The 23,930-nt window shown below is 37.9% G+C and overlaps 1 protein-coding gene across 5 annotated transcripts in view; it reads left to right on the top strand.

The window, feature by feature from the left end:
• Positions 1 to 561: 561 nt before the first annotated feature.
• Positions 562 to 23,930, top strand: part of TMEM94 (transmembrane protein 94) — an 88,254-nt gene continuing 64,885 nt past the window's right edge. Inside the window, exons 1-2 of one of the 5 annotated variants that reach the window (XM_058174015.1) lie at positions 562 to 865; positions 8,778 to 8,907. In XM_058174015.1, the coding sequence (XP_058029998.1) occupies positions 8,884 to 8,907 (24 nt within the window). In that variant the 5' untranslated portion in view covers positions 562 to 865; positions 8,778 to 8,883. The remainder of the gene's footprint in view (positions 866 to 8,777; positions 8,908 to 23,930) is intronic. The other 4 variants (XM_058174012.1, XM_058174011.1, XM_058174013.1 and 1 more) reach the window with 4 other exon arrangements.

Genomic DNA, 23,930 nt, shown 5'->3' with positions numbered 1-23,930 from the left:
AAGGAAAATCCACAATATTACAAGCAGTATTGAAAAATACGGTGGTTTGATTCTAGACTTTTGTCTGTGCTCAAAATAGTGACTTCTGCTTTCCTAATATTTTTTATTTTTATTTATTTTTTTTGAATTTATATCCCACCCTTCTCCGAAGACTCAGGGCGGCTTACACAGTGTTAAGCAATATGAACAATAAAGAACCAGTAACACAGTACTTCCAGTTCTGACAGATAGAAGTTCCTGTGTGAATATAGGATTTCAGTGATATAAAGATACAGATCTTTATATTTTATATATAAATATATTTTATATATATATATATTTTATATCTAAAACAAATAATGATAGTATCTATCCGGAGGGCCGTAGTGTCTCATAAGCGAAACCCTTTCAATATGAAGTAGCCTGTGCACCAAGGTTGTGAGAAATCATGCAAAGATCTGTTGCTTAAGAAACTCTTGCTGATCACCAACCAGCTCCTGGTTTCAATTCCTAAACCAGCCACTAGAGCTTAGATTTAGAGCATATATATAGTAGAGTAGACTGTTCGCAAATGCAATAGTAAAAAGGGCGGAAGAATAGCGTCAATCCTTTCCCTAGTTTAACCTACCAACGCTAAAGCGCTTAAAATATTAGCGAAATACAGCCAATCCAGACGAGTTTTACTTCACTGTACTTGAAATCATACACATAAATCCCTGGAGGGAAAGCGGGCGATTTGCCAGTAGTAAGAATGGCGGAGCTAGCGATGTTGGACTAGGTGGAGTGAAAGGTTGCTTCGGGGCGTCTTAAAAGAGTTAGTGGGAAGAAGGTTTCCCAGGATATGCCCGCCTCTCTACGGACGAAAAAAAGTCTGCAGATTAAGCTGGTGAGTAAGTTTAGCCTTCACGAAAAAGAGCGAGGGGGAAGGTCGCGCTACCCACCGCCTTGGTTTTAGCCCTGATCTTTGCAGTGGGGTTCAGATGAACACAGCAACCACCCCACCCAGAAACATCCCAACGGCCCCGCTCTGCTTGAATGGGGGTTTCGCCAGACGTTAGGGCGAGACGGCGTCGCAAAGCCGAGGAAGCGTTCCGGAGAAACAGCCAAGAGTCAAGTTCTCCGCCTTTGTTGCTGCTTTATACGGACCGTGTTTCTGCCTCCCGGAATATGGGTGAAATATTACGGTAGGCCGGATAGATCCGGCTCTCAATTGCTCTCCGCTTAAGCCGTGCCTAACGGAGACGGAAAGTCACTGCAGGAGCGATAGGAAGTTTCCGCACAAACGCAGCCCCTTGCAGCTGCAAAGAGCTTCGCCGCGTATGCACGTCTCAGACGTGCCCTGCAGAAGCGGCGGAGCCGACTTGTTCTTTTGACTCTGGCGCAGCTGCATCCGCCCCCCCCCCCACCGTCCCCCGGCGACGATGCAGCGGCAAAAAATTGCTGACGTTTCCAGAGTTTGCTATGTACCGCCGGCCACTGTTTTCTCTTGGAAGAAAACAAACAAAAAGGCCTGGCTGCCTTCGGGATAGTCCAGTCGAATTAATCCCCGAATTAGTCAAACTCAAGCGGAGAGTTTATGTAGGATACAATATAGGCGGCCCGCATTGCCGCATTACGGTGCGCGTGGGGATTGTTAACGGGAAGTTCTGAACGATTGCCGCGTCTTTCAGCAATGGGTTTCCCTAGTTGGCTCTCCGTTGTCGCAAAGTATTTGTTGAGCGACTCCAGCTTTCTACATATAGAAACATACTCAAATATCACCTTGGCTTAGGGTAAACTTGGTATGTGGATTGCTTCAGTAAACGATGGTTTAGTGTATTTGTTTTGATTTCCGGCTGATTTTTAAAGGGTTTAAGGGTTTTCCCCCCCTAAATTGAAGAACATCTGCTTTAAACAGGAAGATGAGAATAAAGATGAGAATACTACCTGAACGTGTTCGGACAAGGCTTCTTAAACTAAATGCAGACATTGGATCCCTAAAATGTGCTTATATGATGAGAATCAATTCTCAGCACTGCAGTCAATCGTATACTTCTTTCCTCTCCAAGTTCAGTTTAGCACTTGCGTTTTAAAATGTGTAGTTAGTAACTTGTTTTAAGTGGATTGTTTAGTGTTTCTAGATGTAATTGCTGGCTATAACCAGAGTAGTAAGCAAAATTACTGTTAAACACTATGCTAACTCTATGTGGTTTAGTTTTTCATGTCTCTGTGTTGCTTGGGATAGACACAGAATGCTATGTGTATGTATTTTGAGAATCAGTGGTGGAAATGGTATGTTAATTATAGTTTTCTTCTCACCTTACTTTATTCTGGCCGAATGATTATATTTGATCCTATTTGGAGTGAAATGATTTAAACAATATTACCATTTTTCCAGGATATGCAGTTTTGGTCGCCACAATATAAAAAAAAGGATGTTAAGACTTTAGAAAGAGTGCAGAGAAGAGCAACAAAGATGATTATGGGACTAGAGGCTAAAACATATAAAGAACAGTTGCTGGAATTAGGTATGTCTAGTTTAATGAAAAGGACTGGGGTAACATGATAGCAGTATTCCAATATTTGGGGGCTGTCACAAAGAAGAGGCGATCAATCTGTCCTCTAAAGCATCTGAAGGCAGGATGGAAACTAATGAAGGAGAGATCCTACCTAGAACTAATAGTATCACAATAATGCTTATCAGTTATTATTTCTCACAGACTTCATTTGGTAATGAAAGGTCTGCAACAACAACCAAACTTGGAGAGTATAGAGGACCCCACAATATTATTCCTACAAACTGGAGTGGTTTGTAAAGATTCAGCACTGGAAACTCTTAATATTGCTATTAAGGACATGGCAATGAAACAGAGAGGATGCATTTGAAACTTGCAGGTAATATATAGCTATTACCTATATAATGACCCTATATAAATCATAGGGTTGGAAGAGACCTTGGAGGTCTTCTAGTCCAACCCTCTGCCCAAGGCCAGAGAGATGATTGGATACTGATGATCTTAAAGTGGGTTATTAAATTCTGTAAGGCCATACCCTCACATTAATAGATTAGTGTGTGAACCCATCGCCCATGTCAGGCAGAGCAGAAACTAGGAAATTGCACCCAAAACAGGATCACTAGAACTTGCCCCCAGAACCAAGAGTAGCTGTCAGTAGCCTTTACATTTGTAGCAACAGCCTTCAGCAGGAGGCGCAACTCACTTCTGAGTGCCACCAAGTAGCCCTGTTAGGATCAAATTGCTTTTGCTAGTCTTGCCTTCCCTTTTTTTTTAATGCGCAACTGACCTCCTGCAAGACAATCCCCTCCTACAAGAAATAGGAGGGATGTAGCACTTGGCCCGTCTGGAATGGGTACAGAAGCTCAGCATCAAGATCCAGGGTGACGCTCTCTAAGAAGAAGCTGGGTTCTTGAAAAGAGAACCCAGCTCTTTTTTTTTCCTTGAAAAACTCTTGAAAGAGGGGGAAGATAAGTTGGCAAAAGCACTTCGATCCTGGCTGGATTGTTTTGGGTAGCACTGAGGAAGCCTCCCATATGATCTCGTCTGATGCCTTGTCTATGACCAGAATGGGAGTGGGTTGCAGCCCCTGCCCCCCATCCATAGTCTGAGAATCTTTGCCTTAGAAGGCAGGGGGGGAAAATCAGAATTAACTTTCTAGAACTGGATTGTAAGTAAAAAATTTATATTGAACAGAGATCTGTGTAATTCTCTTCATTGAAGAAAAAGAAATCATATAACAACTTATAAGACAGGAGACCTCTGACATAGTAATACTATACCTGGCATAGTAGTTGAAGCTAAATATGGCTCAGTAATATGATGTGATTGCTAAAAAGAGGAATGCAAATTTTACACTCTTTGTGCTACTTCTGGATCAGTTCTGGCATGACAGTCCTCTTCAAAACGGGTTTATTTCAAGAGCTTAGTCAGCAATTTTCAAATATGCAAATTTAGCTGGAAATGGAACAGCTGAACTCTACTTTTGGCAAAGCTGAGGCTTGCGACAATTCTTATTTCTGTTGACTTTTTTTGTAACTTAATCATACCTTTATCATACCAAGTTCTAAGTACAAGCCAACAAAAGTGAAGGTGATTGAAATTTAGGTTCAACCTTATTTTTAAGAAATTGGGGTTTGGAAATGGAGATAAAGCTCCATATAGCATGGAAGAATCATTAGGCTGCATCAACAGAAGTACTATTTCCAAATTATAGGGAATTATATTATAATTGTCATTGGTCATACTCCTCTTTAATTAAATGTCCAGTTTTGGTTATTGCAGTTTAAGTAGGAGTCAGGCAAGCTTGAACAGATGCAGAAAAAACTCCCATGGTATTTAGGGGATCTTATGAGATTGAGGCATCTGGGTATTTTTTTCTTTGAAGAAAGTGATTGATTGGGGATCTAATAGCATTTTTCAAACACCGATATGATTTTTTCAAGAGGCACTGGACTTTGGTTTTTCTTTGAAGACGTTTTGCTTCTCATCCAAGAAGCTTCTTCAGATCAGAGCTGAACAGAAGCAAGACATCTTCAAAAAAAACCCCAGAAAGTCCAGTTGCCTGTTGAAAAAAGCACCTTTGGGACAACCATGACCTGGATGACTGAGAATCTCCATAGACATTCACCTATATGAGTATTAACAAAGAAGAAGGCCTAATTTCTAGGATGTTGAGCACAGAATAATGGATTTAAATTGTAGGAGGACAGACTCCAATTGAAAGTTGGAAAAGATTTCCCAACTATTAAAAAAAAAACTATTTTAACTATTAAGCATGGTTTGAAATGCAAACAATTCTCCAGGAGAAGAGCAATTCTTCATTAAAGAAAGCAGAAGAATAACCAAGACAATGGCTATCCAATGGCAGATTTTATCCCTTCCATGTGACAATTGCAAAAGCAACTGGTGGATTTATTCCCCAATAAATAACTGCTTTGTTTTTTGTGGCTTTCACCTGCATTTTTCTCAGATATTGCAGAGTTTATTTAAAATTTAAAGTTGTAAAAAAGTTGTAAAAAAGCTAAATAGATTTTTTGCCCATAGAAAGTATTGATGTAACTTGGATTCTCCCCAAAATATTTTTCTTAATTCTCATGTTGAAACCCAGGGTATCAGATCAGTAGACTGGTTCTCCTTTTAGCAAAATTCTGACTTCTGTAAGGTACAGTATTGGTTGAAGCCACACCAAACAATGTGCACTTGCTAATAGTCTGCATTCTCAGTACAACTCTTTTCTTCAGCAAAGGTATTGACCCCATTCTAAAAAAGAAAAATAAGTGCACATCTTAACATGGACTGTAGTGGTAAATATGTAATAGGTTATTCCTCAGGAGCTGCTGACTTGGCTCAAATTTTACCTCTTGTTCCAAAATTGTTGATTAATGCAGCTTCTTTGCAATAGGCTTTTGTCTGATCAGGGTGTTTGGATCTCTATGGAATGTCCATGTGCAACTTTTTATCAGATTGATTATTTCAATGTGGCCCTAATTCCTTTTCGTTTTATCGCTTTACCAGAAAGTTATACTGTATAAATAAGCTACAAAGCGGCAGACTCAACAGAGCGGTTTGCTTATGAGCACCCCTAGAGTAGAGTAGAGTAGGGTAGAGTAGAGTAGAGTAGAATAGAATAGAATAGAATAGAATAGAATAGAATTCTTTATTAGCCAAGTGCGATTGGACACAAAAGGGATTTGTCTTGGTGCATACGCTGTCGGTGTACTTAAAAGAAAAGATACATGAGAGGCAAGGGGAGAAAATGGCAAAATGATATAGATTCCGCCCCTTATGTACTTGTGTGCAAAATTGGGATGCAAGTGTGACAGGGAAGAGCTTCTCTTGTGAAGTCGCAATGCCAATAGAAGTGACACTAAGAAAAACAGTAGCCCAGAAAAGTGACAACACTGGGTGTTGGATAGGATACATGAAGAGGGAGATGGAGAACCATAAACCACTGGCATTTTCCTCTCCTAGGTCGGTACAGAGGAGCTTGGTTGAAAAGGTCACCTTATCAACTAGAACTCAGAAAAGAATATATTGGTTGTGGTAGGGAGAACAAGACGCCTGGTGTTAAAAGACCTGGCTGCCCAGCTATTTAAAGATTCCCCTGGTTTTTATAGTGATACTAGCATATATGGTTTTTAGATATATATAGTGCAGATGGGGGAGGCCTATCTTTTGTTTGAACTTAGGGGTTCATCTGGATCTAGTAGATAGCCCTAAGGATCTAGTAGGTAGCCCTAGCCTACCTACAGTAAGAGTGGGTGGATCAGTGATTATGAGAAAGGATTGTTCCAGAAGACGTTTTTAGATAAATTATCAAAGTAACGCCCTCAGATGAATTGTATGCTGTTCTGGGTTGAGAGTGAAAGTTGATTTTTTAAAATTTAACTTACTATATCATCAATTATTTTAATATGAAAGCTTTATGCTCTACTTTTGGGTACCACTAAACATCTTAAGATTGTAGCAGTATAGTAATCTAATAAAGTAAACGCATTATGAATAGTAATATTGATAATATTGACCTGAAAAGTGGGTCATGCACCTGCGGGGGTGGGGGAAGCTAGGATGATGATTACCAATAGTAATATTTACATATTATCATATCTGTATACGGTAGATAAATGTGTGCATTTCAGAGCAATATTGATTTTCAGAGAAGGGCTGTTCTTTAACATATGGGCCATGACGAAGATGGTGGGCAGGAAAAACCCTTGCTCCTTTCTAATTTGTAGCATAGAGATACTGTTGGAGATTCTCCCCATAAACAACTTTTCCTGAAAGTAATTTTGGTTTGGTTTGGTTTTCTTCCTTTGGTTTCCTGCTTTTTATTCCGTAACTAAACTGATGGAGCAAGCTAAGCCAAAAATACTTAGATTGATGCTATGCTGCAAGAATCACAATGAAAATACGAGGTGCATTTCACATGGATGGCCATTTTGAAGACAGGACAGCATGAAGGCATCTAAATATAACATAAAAAGCATTGCTAGGGGATGCAGAAAGATTCTTCTTTGTTAAGAACGAAGAAAAATGCACAGTGATATTATAATTCTTATAAATAAATTCTGCAACTTTTAAGACACGGCATAGATCAGTATTTATATGCAGTATTTATTTATTTATTTATTCTGCTTTTATGTAATTTATTTAGTAAAGGGTCTGCCCACAATGAGTCCTGGTTAGCAATGTTCCATCTTCATCCTATTTTTGAGATCGCGTATGGAGATTCTTGAATAATGCATATTAACTTTGTCTCTTTTAGCTCTCTAGGTAATGCTCCTTTTTCAGCAGTGCTGATAATATTGACATTGATAAGGTTTCCAGTGGAAGATGTTGTACATATCTCCATTGTAACTCATTTGTTATTGATAATATTAAAATATTTTCCTTTGCTTACTTTGTTAGCAAAGTAGAAAGAACTTAAACACATTATTTCATCTAACCATATAGAATGCTGTAAAGCACTATGAAGCAGTATGTAAGTTTGAGTGCTATTGTTATTACTTGAATTGTAGCTATTTGTAGGAAGTAGCATCTGTAACTATATTGGGATATATATATATATACAAAATCAAACTTTTTTAAAAAGCTTGGAATGGAATGGAATGGAATGGAATGGAATGGAATAGAATAGAATTCTTTATTGGCCAAGTGTAATTGGACACAAGTAATTTGTCTTGGTGCATATGGTCTCAGTGTACATAAAAGAAAAGATACATTCGGTCAAGAATCATAAGGTACAACACTTACTGATAGTCATAGGGTACAAATAAGCAATCAAATCATATTAGGAAACAGTCAATATAAATCGTAAGGATACAAGGAACAAGGTTACAGTCATACAGTCATAAGTGGGAGGAGATGGGTGATAGGAACGATGAGAAGATTAATAGTAGTGCAGACTTAGTAAATAGTTTGACAGTGTTGAAGGAATTATTTGTTTAGCAGAGTGATGGCGTTTGGGAAAAAATGTTCTTGTGTCTAGTTGTTCTGGTGTGCAGTGCTCTGTAGCATCATTTTGGGGAAACAGTTTATGTCCAGGATGTGAGAGGTCTGTAAATATTTTCACAGCCCTCTTTTTGACTCAGGTTGACTAGGGTTAATTTTATATACCAAGGCAAAAGAGTTGTATCATGCTTTAGCGCCTAATATATAGCTAAGGTGCAGATTATGATTCGACTATAATCCACAGGTATAAAAATGCAAATTGGGAGAGGAAGCTTCCCAGTTAGACTCTGATAGTCCAAATCATGCTAAAATATGACAAGTTGTTGATCTTCTGGCTCCTTTTTTTAGAACCTCCGGTCTGGCTAATGATACCTAGATTTAACAAACAAGGTTGGGTCTGTTTTAAAAAAGAAAGAAAGATTAGTTCCTGCAAAGATTATTTGTGCAGATACTTGGGTTAGAGATAAAAATAAAAGACAAAACAAATGGCCATTAATGATAGCCAGCTCTATCCCAGCTGGCATTTAAAGCCTGCCATTCTTGCTGCACCTGACGAAATCTGGCTTCTTGTTCTGAGGCAGAATTTGGCAGTTTTCCTAGATGTATCAAGAAAATCTGTCAAGTGCCAAGGTGTTCATCATGTTATGTTTTACATGAGACCTTATTCTAATCATTATGCTATTTTTTTAACCACTTAACTGATGATTTTAGAAAATATAGTCAAGAGCTGAAACAAATACAATTAGAGTGATATTTTTATTTCAGAATATCGGTTTGATCTTAAATTGTGTAAAGTATTTTCTTTAAAGATGCAAAAGAGAAAAATAATTCTTATCATATTTATTTCCTCAGACGGTGTCACAAACATCTATTAACCAACCTCATACTTTATTTGGAAGAGACCTCTCTTAGAGTGGTTCCTGTGGTTTTCGGGGTATGTACAGTGCCCCAAGTAACCATGGACTCCAAGGAGAAGCATCAGGTAGGTTTTCTGATCATGCTTATCTATTGTAGGATGCCATTTAATGCTCGTTCGGCTTCAGTATTTGTTTCATTAGAATTTAGGCCCATCAAGTGTGACGTAGTAACTTTGGAGGATAAAATAAAGGCATATAATTAGCATCTACACACAGTTAAAACTCTTCTGCTTATTTCATTGTAATGTTCAACTGAGCAAAATAGCATATCATAGAGGGTAACAATTTTTTAATCAATGCACCTCAAATAGGCTGAGAAATGTCCCCAAAATCTAGAAAAAAAAGTTCCCATCAAATTGAAATTTGGCAGAGTTGTGGCTCTTTCAATGCTGCCATACTGCTGCATTGTTGTGGCCAGCCATGGACATGTACTGTATTTTTCGGAATATAAGACGCACCTTTTTACCCCACAAAAGAGGGTGAAAATCTGGGTGTGTCTTATACTTCGAATGTAGTCACGCCCACCCATCAGCCCCCACCCTTTGGACATTTTTGAACTCTGTGTGTCACATTTTGGGCGGTTCCAGGTGACAGGGATCTGGGTTGGGGCACAGCCTGAGGAACGAGCCTCTTTGAGACGGTCTGGGTATGGGGGAATCTGCCCAGCGGCTTTGGTGAAAACTGAGGCGGGTCCCACAGTTTGCAGCTGGTTCCCTCTCTAGCCGCCCAGCGGGCAGCTCAGGGGAGACAATGGCCACAATGACTTCACTCACCAGCAATGTGAGTAGCCACTGCCATCGTCTAAGCCCTCTCTGCACCTGGGAGCCCCTAAGCGAAATATCCCTCCTTTTCAGCACTGCCGCCCGTTGGTCCGATGCAATTCGCAGAGCTGCATTTCAGGTGGTGGCCAGTTTCCCTCCAATGTGCTTCAGGGAACCAGGGAGCAAAGCATTTTCAGGTGGCAGTGCCAGCCGCACGGCATGCTTTTGGATTCGGGCAGGAAAGCACTTTGCATAGCATAGCAGGGAATGGGGGTGGCAGGTTGATCGGTCGTTTGAAGGGGAGGGGGAAGATGCACGCTCTTAACTGCACGCACCGTGGTCGGTGGTGGAGGAGAGGCGGAGGAGCTGGGGGTGCTGATGCTTTGGGAAGGAAGGCGAAAGGCAATCTCCCTGAGCTTTTGTGGGCGGGCGCCGCTTTTGTCAATGTGGATTCCTCGGGTCGCTACTTGCGTCTCCAGAGGCAGTTCTGAAAACAGCGCTTTGCATAGTATAGCAGGGAATGGGGGTGAGGGGTTGATCAATTGTTTGAAGGGGAGGGGGAAGATGCACCTGGATAAAATCTCCACCCTCAAGCGGGTCTCGGAGGACGTGGTTGACTACTTCTACAAGAGATACAGGGAGAACCTGACAGATGGGGGGGGTGCCTTCCTTGACGAGGCCAGTTTTGGCCCAGGCTTCCTTCTTGGTGTGATCCCCTCTGCTTTGGGGTGGGTGGGGAAAGGAGAAAGGAAGGAAAGGCGAAGGAATACCAGGCAGTATGCTTACAGTAGGCTCTTGCAGAGAAGGGCGGGAGCCTTCCAGCTCTGTAAGAGGTGTTATCTCTCGCACTGTTGCAAAGTTGGCATTTCACCTCGCTGGTGTGTTGCCACATTTGTCAGCGGTGCTGGAAAGGAGGGATGTTTCACTTTAGGGGCTCCCAGGCACGGAGAGGGAATGAAGTCATTGTAGCCATTGTCTGCCCTGAGCTGCCCGCTGGGCAGCCAGAGGGGGAACAAGCTGCAAACCGTGGGACCTGCCTTGTTCGCTGAAGCCGCCAGGGAGATTCTCCCACCCCCAGACCATCCTGAAGAGGCTCATTGCTCTGGCTGTGCCCCGACCCTCTCTGCACAGCATGTGAGGGGTCTCTTTGGGGAAAGCGAGTAGCAGCACCACCTTAAATGCTGGTAGGCAGACGTAGAATTCTTTTTTTCTTGTTTTCCTCCCCCAAAATTAAGGTGGGTCTTATACTCCTGTGCGTCTTATACTCCGAAAAATATGGTAATCATAATTTCCAGTGCTTTTTACCAGCTTCCTACAAGGAAAGTCAATGGAGAAGCTGACAGGAAGTTGGAAATTGTTCCCACTACCATTGCTTTAAGGAAATATCTCTGAACCAATGATCCAGTACCTCATGGATTGTCTAATTAAGTAATAAAATGTTTCTGAACTCATGATCTACCAAAATTTATTTTGTTGTGAAATCCCAAAGTCCATTTTTATTGCCTCTTTTTAATTTCTGCATTTTTAATTTCTAATTTCATAGGGAAAAAGCCACCTTTTTGTTACTACTACTCTTAAAATATATGGAATAGAAATCTCTTCACCAGTCTTGTGAATTTTTCCACTGATCTATCCTTATATTTTGTTCTGTGTTTGTCTACTTGGGTTAATTGGATGTATTTTAAGTAGATTTCAGTGGGAAAGGAGTTGAGTAATTAAGTATTTTTCATCATTTTAGTTTCCATTGAAGAAAATCTGGAAAATGAATGAAGTTCACTAAGGTGTTTGTCAGGCAGAATCATGTACAACCTAAAACAGTGATTTCTATACAGATAATCCTCACTTAGCGACTGAGTCATTTAATGACTGAGTAATCTGGATGACCATAAAATGGCAGTAAAGATATATGGAATACTCTAATTTTTAATCTATTTTTTTGTCTCCTGGAGCTGGTAGCCCTAACCAGAAATAAGCTTTTAAGATCAGGCAAAGGGAAGCTGGGGAAGTATATATCAGAATTAAGCTTAGTTATTCATTCAGTTTCCATGGCTTGTTAATCTGCATCATTCTCCAAATTAATTTGCTCAGAATGCTGATAGGAAGGAAGAGCTATGAAACTGTTCCTACTTGAAGTTGACATTCTACATTCCCTGTCTTAAACCAATCTTAGATTGGCAGCTTATCAAACCGATTGTATGATTGATTGATATTGTGTCGTAGACTTTCAAGCCTTGCTGTTGCAAGAGTCAGGCTAAAGGCACCTCTTGTGAATGATAGCATGAAGATATAGCAACTTCTTTCTAACAGGATAAATTGGATCTAATTTTTCATTGGACCGATCAGGAAAGTCTTCCATGCAGCCCCCATGCAGCCCATCTTCCTGAAGATGAAACTGAAATACTTTGGCCACCTAATGAGAAAGAAGGACTCACTGGAGAAGAGCCTAATGCTGGGAAAGATTGAGGGCAAAAGAAGAATGGGACGACAGAGAACGAGGTGGCTGGATGGAGTCACTGAAGCAGTAGGCATGAGTTTAAATGGACTCCAGAGGATGGTAGAGGACAGGAAGGCCTGGAGGAATGTTGTCCATGGGGTTGCGATGGGTCGGACACGACTTTGCAACTAACAACAACAGCCCACTTTAATTCTCAGTTAAAGTGGAAATAGAACTGCTAAGATGTTTCAGCATCCTGCCGTTTTGTTGTTTGTTTCTTTATTTAATGAGAAGTTTGTCTGCAGTTGCTGTCTGGCAATATGGGATATTGCCTCAGGACAATTGGGGAAAGAGAGACAAGAATAGAAATTACAATCTTGTCACTAACACTTCCCTCAGCGTGAGTCACAAGCAATGTTGAGAGATCTTTGTTGGATCAAAAGGGGATGTAATTCCAACAGTGGCATATTCTTGTCTCCTTTCTTCAGAGAGGTGGCTAGGTAGGTTGAGGAGCGGTATAGGAAGGAGGGGAAAAAATTGTGATGGGCAAAGGGAAGTGTGGCAGAAAGTCAGGTGGATTTTTACTGGTAGCCATCAACTTATACCTGGTTGCTTAGGAACCATTTGAAGTTATGACAACAAAATGTACTCATGACCCAGTTTTGAAGTTCTAACAATCATGCCCCCCCAGTCATGTGACCATACTTTGGGTCTTTGGCAACCACCCTGTGTGTATGGCAATTTGCAGTATTCCATGGTTACATATTTTACAAAGTTTTTGTCAAAAACTGGCATTTATTTCTGATTTTCAGCAAAAGCACTTCAATAATGGACAGATTGTTGTAATATTATTGTTGTAAGTCTAGGACTGTGCTGGGGAAAAGAGATTGGAAATTTGCAGCCATTTTCTGCTTTCAGGCTCCAAATCTCAATTCAAGAGGCAGGTTAATGGGTTGATGAGAACCTGAGCTCAAGATGATGTGAATATTTGCCAATTCTGTTTGTAATAAATGCATCCTCATCCATGACATGATCAGCCTTGATTTGATCATAGGTGAGAGGCCACACATGCATGAGTTACAAGACTTGAGTGTGCGAGGGTGGGGGAATTCTCGTGGCTAAGATAGGCTCACTGGGGTTTCAGGTATTAGAATAGAATAGAATAGAATAGAATAGAATAGAATAGAATAGAATAGAATAGAATAGAATAGAATAGAATTTTTATTGGCCAAGGGTGATTGGACACACAAGGAATTTGTCTTGTGCATATGCTCTCAGTGTACATAAAAGAAAAGATACGTTCATCAAGGTACAACATTTACAACACAATTGATGGTCAATATATCAATATAAATCATAAGGATTGCCAGCAACAAGTTATAGTCATACAGTCATAAGTGGAAAGAGATTGGTGATGGGAACTATGAGAAGATTAATAGTAGTGCAGATTCAGTAAATAGTTTGACAGTGTTGATGGAATTATTTGTTTAGCAGAGTGATGGCCTTCGGGAAAAAACTGTTCTTGTGTCTAGTTGTTCTGGTGTGCAGTGCTCTATAGCGTCATTTTGAGGGTAGGAGTTGAAACAGTTTATGTCCAGGATGCGAGGGGTCTGTAAATATTTTCACGGCCCTCTTCTTCATTCGTGCAGTATACAGGTCCTCAATGGAAGGCAGGTTGGTAGCAATTATTTTTTCTGCAGTTCTAATTATCCTCTGAAGTCTGTGTCTTTCTTTTTTTTTTTTTTTTTGCAAAATTTTTTTATTTTTCCATAATAATTCCCACAATTTGACCAGTGTACAATACAATCACTTATCCAACAATCAGTCCTATACTCAAATTATACTCAGTCAGGGCTGCTCGACTGCCACTCCCCCCTTTAATCCTTTCTTCCCTTCTCATCCTTCTTAAACTTCCCCCACCACCTTCTCCTCGCTTTCCTACTTCCCCTCCTCTTTCCCACTTCTCACTACCATCCTTTCTAACCCTCTATCTTCTCCTTCTCCTCCTCCTCCTATCCTTTCTTCTCCTCCTTCTTTCCTCCCTACCCACCTACCTACCTACTTTCTTCCTTCTTTACTCCTCTTTCCTTACCCTTTCCTTCGGGAGTGTTTGCCGAGCAGTCCCGACATTACACCATTCCAACTTGTTTAATTCTACCATTATTCCTGTACAATGGCAACCAATCAATTTATAGTCTTCCCTTCCCGCCTCCTTCCCCGAGACTTCCCAGAACAGAATACAGGGTATTGTAACTAACAAACATAATCTAAAATATAACATAAAACATATTCCATTTCACACCATCACACTATCAATTCCCTTCTTTCTTAAACTAATACATAATAATTCCTAACTTCACTCAAAAACTAATTGATATTTTTTAATCTGATACTTATTTTGAATATAATCAATCCACTTCCTCCATTCCAATATATATTTTTCTTGTGTACAGTCTTTCAAGTAGGCAGAAATTTTTGCCATTTCTGCTAAATTTGATACTTTACTAATCCATTCTCCAATTGTAGGTAAGTCTTCTTTCTTCCAATATTGTGCAATCAATAATCTTGCAGCAGTTATTAAATTCAGAATCAGTTTTGTCTCTATAACAGTGCAATCTGAGATTATTCCTAATAAAAAGAACTGTGGAACAAACTTGATCTTCTTTTTCAAAATGTTCTGGAGTCTGTGTCTTTCTTGTTGGGTTGCAGAACCGAACCCGACAGTTATAGAGGTGCAAATGACAGACTCAATAATTCCTCTGTAGAATTATTGCATAAGTCTGATAAATATAATGTTGAGGGAGGCCAATACTGATGATTTGACAATACATTTTGATTTGGCTGTATAAAAAATAAGGTAATAGCTTTTACAGGTAGTCCTTGATTTACAGCAGTTCATTTAGTGACTGTTCAAAGCTACAACGGCACTGAAAAAAGTAACTTATGACCATTGTGATCAAAAACTCAGACGCTTGGCAACAGATTCATATTTATCACCATTGCTGTGTCCCAAGATCATGTGATCACATTTTGAGACCTTCTGACAAGCAAAGTCAGTGGGGAAGCCAGATTTACTTAACAACCGGGTTACCGACTTATCAACTGTAGTGATTCACTTAACAACTGAGGCAAGCAAAGTTGTAAAATGGGGCAAAACTCACTTAACAAATGTCTCACTGAACCTCAGAAATTTTGGATTCAATTGTGGTCATAAGTCGAGGGCTCCCTATATTCCAGTAACAAATTGATTTGCTTATCACAAGGCCATTCATGCATCTCTCCCTGGGATGTTTTGCCCTTCATATGAGCTCAGAATTTGTACCTGATGTGGCTCTCCATTATATTATTAGATATATACTTAAGTCATAGTGGCATGATTTTTAATTTGAGGCCATGAGGACTAGGGGAATTCCAGGAATGTATGCTTTCTTCCTGAGTCATAGATGCATGTGCTATCGAATTATGCGTATCTTTTGTTCTTACTGAGCAGCCCCAGGAGCCACATTCCAATGAAGCTAACAAAGCTTACCAAAAAATGGTTCAGTGACCAACTTTAATACTGATCAGTAGGAGACATAATTACTGCTCCTTGAAGAAATATTTTTATGATTTCAGTCATGTGGTACATGATTGTGTTTGTAAATTGATTGATATGGAAGTATTATTTATTTTTTTTGCATAATATGAGGCGAATCTGTTCAGGGACCGAACACACATGTACTCACTCAAGTTATTGATGGCAATTTTCATTAGTAATTATACTTTCTCAACATAAACGGCATTTCTGAATGACAAATGTCTCTTGATAAGCATTCTGAGTGCAAACACTTTCAGGTTCTGCTAGGAATAAGATTCCCCCTGGGCATTAGAGGAGCTTCTTTGCTGCATAAATTATGGAAGTATTTTGTATAATTGCTTTTAGCGTGTCTCAATTTGGGTTTTGAATTCATTGTTTAACATTACTTAATCATAGTGCAATTAATGGCTATACATCTGCATAGGTATCAATCATGGTTCTTCCGTTCATTCAATTATTTTAAAATCCTGGCTAATGAACACTGTATGACTGTGTTTACCACTGACTAGTGAACCAGTTAACAGAATGCCGTTTTCCTATTTCATCTTTGCCACCATGCTGTCATACTTCTGCTGCCTTAAATACAGCCAAGCTGCTTGTTGCTTTTTCTACTCTTATTGTGTAATATGACATCTGATCTTTCTTGTCTCTTTTCTTTTCTTCAAGCTGAAAAACATCATTTTTACCTTTCCTTTCCTTTCTTTAAATACAAATTTAAAAATGCAATCTGGGGGAAATCAGCAGAAAAGAAATAAGAACAGCAGAAAGGAAATAGAAAATAAATTTACAGTTTAAAACTGAATAAAAAATGTAAAATAAGATATTAGATCAATGCTACTATAAAAGTGATCAAAACCATTATTAAAATCAAATCCATAATTAACAAAGGCAGCCAGTATAATGAGACTTATAAGTCAAAATAAATAATGAAGAAGAGATAAAATGTTCTACGTTTCTATCTTTTTTTGAGCAATGTTTTGATTAAGTTTCAGCAAAAGGTAAAATTTAAAAAGCAAAAAAAAAAGTGTTAGGGAAAAAAGGTTAAAGAAAAACCAGGAGTTTTTAAAACCAGGAGTTTTAAAAAAAAGAAAAAGAAGAAAGGAAAAAAGAGAAGAAATTCCAACTTTATTTGGTACAGATACAGGTATAAAATATATGAATCTCTTATTTAAAAAGCAACAATATATTATTTTTATAAATATAAACAGTTCTATGGTCAAATCCAAAAATTAAATGTTTTTTAGTTCTTTTAGTTTCTAGCAAGAATTCCAAGTTGGTTTCCAAGCAAAAACTATATTAGACAAAGTATTTTCTTCAATCAACATAGTTTCATTATCTCAGCCAATTCCATTAGCTTCACCATTCATTCTTCCATTGTAGGAATTTGTAAATCTTTCTGCATACAAACGTCTTGCTGCTATTATCCTATAGAGAAATAACGTCCCATGGTTTCTTCTGTTTATCCATTAAATCTAAAAGGAAGAAAATGTTCTGTCCTTCCCTTGAGCCATGCAGGACTAATAAATTAAAGCCTTATGCCAAGAGAAAACCAAATTTTCAATTCTATAAAAGTCTACTATGTTTTCCTGAAAATAAGACCCTGTCTTATATTTTTTTAAACCCTGAAATAAGCGCTTGGCCTTATTTTCGGGGAGGTCTTATTATTTTGGGGCACGTGGAGCAAGACAGGGCTCCTCTTGAGTCTTACCTGATTTCCAGCTCTGCCTCCCTAACCAGAGGAAATGGCGGGGACTGGCTGCACACGTGTTTAAATATTTTTGGGAGGGTTTATTTTTTGGGGGGGGGCTTATTTTAGCGCATGCACTCAAAAACCAGATTGGGCTTATTATCTGGGGAGGTCGTATTTTCGGGGAAACATGGTATATCCAAAATTATAACCTATAAATGGTTTCAAAGGGGAATTAAATTTTAAATCAGATTTATTTTCTAAATATGAAATTACTGTTGATATTAATGCATATTCTCACAGTGTAGTTTACATTTGTCTTAAGAGGAAATTCTATGTGAATGCCAGTAAGATGCATAAATATCATGGTGACTGTTATACAGTATACAGAGCTATCTCCAGATATTTTGCAGAAATATTAAGTTTGCTGATTAATGGAAAAATACTAACAGAAGATTGTAAGCACAGTTGTGGTTTTACTTAGAAACTCCTCTTTAATGACCAAGTTGCTGGTCCTACCTGAGTCTGTTTTGGCAATCAGCAAAGGAATAACATACAAGTGGTAAAACATTTTGACTCATTTTCCTCTCTGATGAATCAAGATAAATGTATAATTATCATCCTTTGATATTCCCATTGTTGCATATTGATTGTCCTATTTAGATTCTGCAAATATTTAATCAGTCTAACCTGTTTCTGAGGCATATTTTAATTTGTAAATAAGATTGAATTTTTCTAATTCAATCAAGCCTCTAAATCCTTGTTTTTATAGTTCTGTTTGGATTATGCTAACCATTTTCAAAAAAAAATCTTAAAAAAAACTTTCATTTTTGTTTTATTAAGGGTTAAGTTTTGCAAACTATATGAGTTACTGTTTCTTTGATTCATTTTTTTCATGACAATTGTTTAATATTGAAGTGATCCCTTACTTTTATAATGTTTATTGTATAATTTCTTCCACGTTATGCATTTCTATTATTCAGTCAAAAATATTTATGCAAAGCATCTGGGATTCAGTAGACCTTAGTAAAACAGTCATAAGGTGGTATCTGAAGCTTAAAATTTGGTACTGCCAATCCACCTCATTCTTTGTAAAATATTAGGCTTAATCCTTTATTTTTTGTTTGATCATATAAACTTATTATTTTTTTTATTTGAATTTATATCTCCGAAGACTCAGGGCGGCTTACACTGTGTTAAGCAATAGTCTTCATCCATTTGTATTTATATACAAAGTCAACTTTTATTGCCCCCAACAATCTGGGTTCTCATTTTACCTACCTTATAAAGGATGGAAGGCTGAGTCAACCCTGGGCCTAATGGGACTTGAACCTGCAGTAATTGCAAGCAGCTGTGTTGATAACAGACAGACTTAGTCTGCTGAGCCACCAGAGGCCCTCATCTCTGCAACTCATTTAACATGATAATTATTGGAATAGACTTCCGGGTGGCTCCACCTCTTCGCTGAGCCCTAATTAAAGGGGCTCCGCACTGAACATCGTAAAAGCCAGGAAAAGCCGGCTTTAATCTTTTTCTCTGGATGAAAGAGGAAAGATAAGAGCGCAGGAATGTTGGTAGACCTCCCCAGAGGCTTTGTTTTAATTAAGCAGAGCTTCGAAGGGTCGATGGGTCCCATAAATATTTCTGCCATCTCCGACTTCAGTGCGTGTCTGCAAAAGCAGGAAAAGAAGAAGGTGTCCATCTCTGCTAATTGTCTTATCTTTATGGATCTCTTTAAGCAGACGGAATGAGTGCAAGCGGACGATTATTGGATTGCAAGTATTTTTGATTTCCTGACTTCTACTTTCTAAAAAAGAGAATTTTTTTTTCTTTGTTCTAATTGACTCTAAGATGGCGCCTGAACGGGAGTGAAAATGACGAATGGATTTTAAACAGTCTGTGCAACTAAGAAGATAAGAAATGTTATGTGTGGATTTTAATGAAGTGAACTGAGCTCTCCTATACTTAAAGGGGAGAAGAGAAGTTTCTAGACTTATATTTTGTGAATTTTAAAACTGAAATGGCTACTAAACCACCTAAGACTGGGGGCAGAAGGGGTTCTGAACCAGCTTTAGAAGATCTGATTAAAGAGCAAGGGAGAGTGTCTGAAGAAAGGTTTAAGGAGATTATGGATAATAATGAGAAAATAAGAGAAGAAATAAAAGAGAATAGTAAAGGAGATAGAGGGAATTAGAGTTAGACAGTATGAATATAAGTTAAGAGCTTTTGCAGATGATTTGGTGATTACTTTAACAAATCCTATAAATTCTAGTAAATCTTTGTTGGAAATAATTGATCAATATGGGAATGTCTCAGGGTTTAAGGTAAATCAGAAAAAGACAAAAGTGATAATAAAAAATATGGCCAGACAACAGAAAGAAAAACTAGAGGAAGTAACAGGATTTGAAATTGTAAAGAAGGTTAAGTATTTAGGGGTTTATATTACGTCATCAAATGTGAAATTGTATAAGAATAACTATGAGGTTTTATGGCAAAAAGTTCAGAAGGAGTTGATTGTTTGGAAAAAATTGCAATTATCTTTGCTGGGGAGAATTGCTGCTATTAAAATGAATGTTTTACCTAGATTTTTATTCCTCTTTCAGATGATACCAATAATTAAGAAAGATAAGAATCTTGAGGAATGGCAGAAGGGAATTAACAAATTTATATGGGAAGGTAAAAAAGCTAGGGTTAAAATGAAAATAATTCAAGATTCTCGGGAAAGGGGAGGTTTAAAAATGCCTAATTTTAAATTATATTATGAAGCAGCTGCTCTCTCTGCAATAAGTGATTGGTTTAATTTAACAGAGGACAGAATTTTGAATATAGAAGGTTATGATTTGTTATATGGATGGCATGCATATTTAATTTATGATAAAAAAGTGGATAAGGCCTTTAAAAATCATGTGCTAAGAAATGCCCTTCTGCGTGTTTGGAAAAAATACTCTTATAAACTAAATTATAAGGTTCCTATATGGGCATGTCCTAGACATACAGTAGAAAATATAAACATAGAACAGAAGCAGGAAATGATTACATATAAAGATCTTTTGTATACTGAAAGAGGTAATTTGCAGTTAAAATCTCTGCAAGTATTAAGAGAGGAAGGGAAAAATTATACTTGGTTTCAATATGAGCAATTACATGCTAGATGGAAGGGAGATCAAAAGATTGGTATAGAGCAGAACGAGGGAAATTTGGTAAAGCAAATTAGAAATCAGTCTCAGGAGCATATAAAGAGATTGTATAATGTGTTACTTGAAATAGATTCTGAAAGGGACTTGGTAAAGGACTGTATGATAAAGTGGGCACAAAATTTTCAGGAGCCAATATTATTGGAAACGTGGGAAAGAATTTGGGTTAGAAATGTTAAATTCACGAGGCACAGAATTTGAGGAAAATTTTATAAAATGTTTTATAGATGGCATCTAGATCCTAAAAATTATCGTGTATGTATCCAGAAATGCAAGCAAAATGTTGGAGATGTAATTGTGATGACGCTACATATTTTCACATTTGGTGGACTTGTAAGGACATAAAGGCCTTTTGGATAAAAATTTGGTGGATTTTACAAAATGTTCTGAAAAGAAGATAAAGTTCCTGCCGTAATTTTTCTTGTTGGGAATTATTACGGATTGTACAGTAATTGAGACTAAATTGATTTTAAATCTAATAACTGCAGTAAGATTACTAATAGGACAATATTGGAAGAAAAAGAAGTACCAACAATACAAGAATGGATATTGAAAGTTGCCAATTTGGCTGAGATGGCGAAGATATCAGCCTTTTGAAAGACAATACAAGAAAGATACTTAAAGGAATGGAAAAATGGATTGACTATATTCAACGTAGATATCAGACTAAGAGTTATCAGACTGTTTTGAATGATTATGATGTATTATTTTGATTGCTTTTGGGGAAGTTAGGAATTGATGATTGTAGGGTATAATTAAGTTGGGACGAAAACTTTTAGCATATGTTTGTTTTACTTTTAACTATACCTTGTGCTCGTTCCGGGAAGTCGGGGAGGGGTTGCGAAGGGAAGGGGGAGGAGGGGGGGAAAGGGGGAAAAAAAAATTTTGTAAAACTTTTTGAATAAAAAAAAAAAAAAAAAGATAATTATTGGAATGGTTGGAACTAAAAAAATTAACCCTTGATAAAGTATCTGTTTTTACTAAAATTTACACTAAGTAAAGAAGTTACTTAGTAAAGTTGCTTCAGATGTATCTAGGCTGTACTACTTCAGATTATAACTGGAACACATTGGATTGAATGTTCTTTATCAGAATGGCTTTTTTTTGGAGGGTATTTTTTCTCTCCCTCATGTGGGCAATGGGCTCTTGACTATCCTTCTTGACGTTATATTTTTCAATCTGAGTGCTATTTTTTCTCTTTAGAGAGAATATTCAATATTCAATTTCAATTCACTTAATTATAAAAGAGCACAACTAAACTTCGTGCAAACATGTTCTGAATCTTCATGGCTTTTTAAGTTTTGTCTTCCAACATCCAAAAGATTGAAGAGAAGCAGTTCATTTCGAGCAGTTGAATTTTAATTCCAAATGTAAGATAACGTCCGAAGATGGTATGCAATATGTATTTTATGTGTATTTGAACATTTCAAAATTACTGTTTTAGAGGTATTGGTGGGTTGATTGTGTAAAACAAAATGTGTAAGCAATATTGCTGAAGTTCATGAATTCTGCTCTGTGTGTAACTGCTTTGTAGTAAAGTCCAAGAGTCTGAAACTTAAGAGATTTGATTTTTAGTTCCTGTCATTCATAGCCAACGAAGGATGAGATTCAGCATTTATTGCATGCTAAATTGCCTGGCATCCAGTTTGGGCATCTCGGAACAAGAGAGCAAATACCCTAAATGATTGTCCAGGTATCTCTGAAATCCAGTTTAATAGACTCAGTTTGTAGCCATTGTCTCCCCCAGCCCCCTTCTCTGAAATATGTTTAAATAATTTAATATTGGCAAAATGGGTATCTTCCTGGGCTATGCACATGCAAAGCAATTTAGCAAATTCTGTTTGACTATTTTAATTCTGGTATTGCAGAGGTTTTGTTAGTTCACCCTGTTCCCACTGTGGTTTTGTATAATGACATTTTCCCAGAGATCAAATAATCCTATCAACAGGAAATACGAATGTCATTATGGCAGCTGCCAAGATAGTAGTACACTGACTGGATTCACATATTGTGTTTGTTTCCTTAGTAATGTTTTGTTGAAGAAACTACAATTAATTGGGTGCACACAAGCCATTAACTACAACTGATAAGCTGCAATATATTCATGCAAGGGGCTAAAACACAAATAAGCAACCGTAGCTTTATAGTATGACGTTTAAACTCAACCTAAATGTTGTATACAAAATGAACTTTTGTTAAAATCTGCAGAGGCTGGTAAAATCAGCAGAGTAAATATTTGTTTTTGCTTAGGGATGGGTAAATTTAAATTTTTGTACCATCTCTGTGTTTTCAGTTTTCAATTTAAATTATATTCAGTCTCTATAGCATTTTTCATTATAATTCTCAATGTTCAGGCTTGATAAATGATATATTGCAGGCCTATGTACCATATTTTATAACTCGTGGACTGTAAGTAATGCCCATTTAAACATACATAACATTGCTGTGAGGTCTCTTTCCACAATCCGTTACTTCTCTCTTTTACAGTATTAATTTCTGCTTCTCCTACTGTTCCCTGCCTGGCCAAATGGCACTCCCCCCCCCCTGTGGTTTAATTTAACTATTGTCTATCTGAATTAAGCCCTGTTAATATATTTCCTTTACAGACAAAATAAGAGAATGGTTTGCTATCCTCTTCCTTGGTTTTATTCTTCTGAATTGCTGTGCATCAGCCTAATGTTCCAGTAGGCAGAAACTGTGATTTATAAAAGTAATAAGAAACTGTGCAAAATAGTTATATTTATAATTATGTAACATTGTTTAACTATTATATAAGAGAACTATATCTTAGGATATTGAGCCAGCCTGTGGAGGAAATATAGTCTGATCCAGAGGTGGGTTTCAGCAGGTTCTGACCAGTTCTGGAGAACTGGTAGCGAAAATTTTGAGTAGTTTGGAGAACCTGTAGTGGAAATTCTGATTGGCTCACCCCCATCTATTCTTTGCCTCCCAAGTCCCAGCTGATCAGGAGGAAATGGGGATTTTACAGTATCCTTCCCCTGCCATACCCACTAAGCCATGCCACATCCACCAAGCTACACCCACAGAACCGGTAGTAAAATTTTTTGAAACCCATCACTGATCTGATCCATTCCTGGTTCTGTACATTATAGATTCATAAATGTTGAAAAGGATTATGATAACTCATGAATTTCTGAAATTGTGGGGTTTTGGTTTTTTTTGCTGTTTATTAACTTTGTTATTTCTACTAATGTTTTCACAAAGAGAATTCACTCCATCCTATTCTAGAGGACATATTCTGGGCAATAATATAGTTTAGATGGGAAACAACCAAACTGCAACAGTAAGGGGATTGGGGGTGGGGTGTTGACACACCTTCAATTAAATGTGTTTTATTGCAAAAACCTAAGAGACTAAATTACCTTCTTCTCCTACCTAGAACATTCTTCCTGCTTCAGTAAAATTGGGTTCATA

Source organism: Ahaetulla prasina, chromosome 2 (genome assembly GCF_028640845.1).
Source record: "Ahaetulla prasina isolate Xishuangbanna chromosome 2, ASM2864084v1, whole genome shotgun sequence".
Classification (NCBI taxonomy): Eukaryota; Metazoa; Chordata; class Lepidosauria; order Squamata; family Colubridae; genus Ahaetulla; species Ahaetulla prasina.
This window is presented reverse-complemented; position numbering and strand designations above follow the sequence as displayed.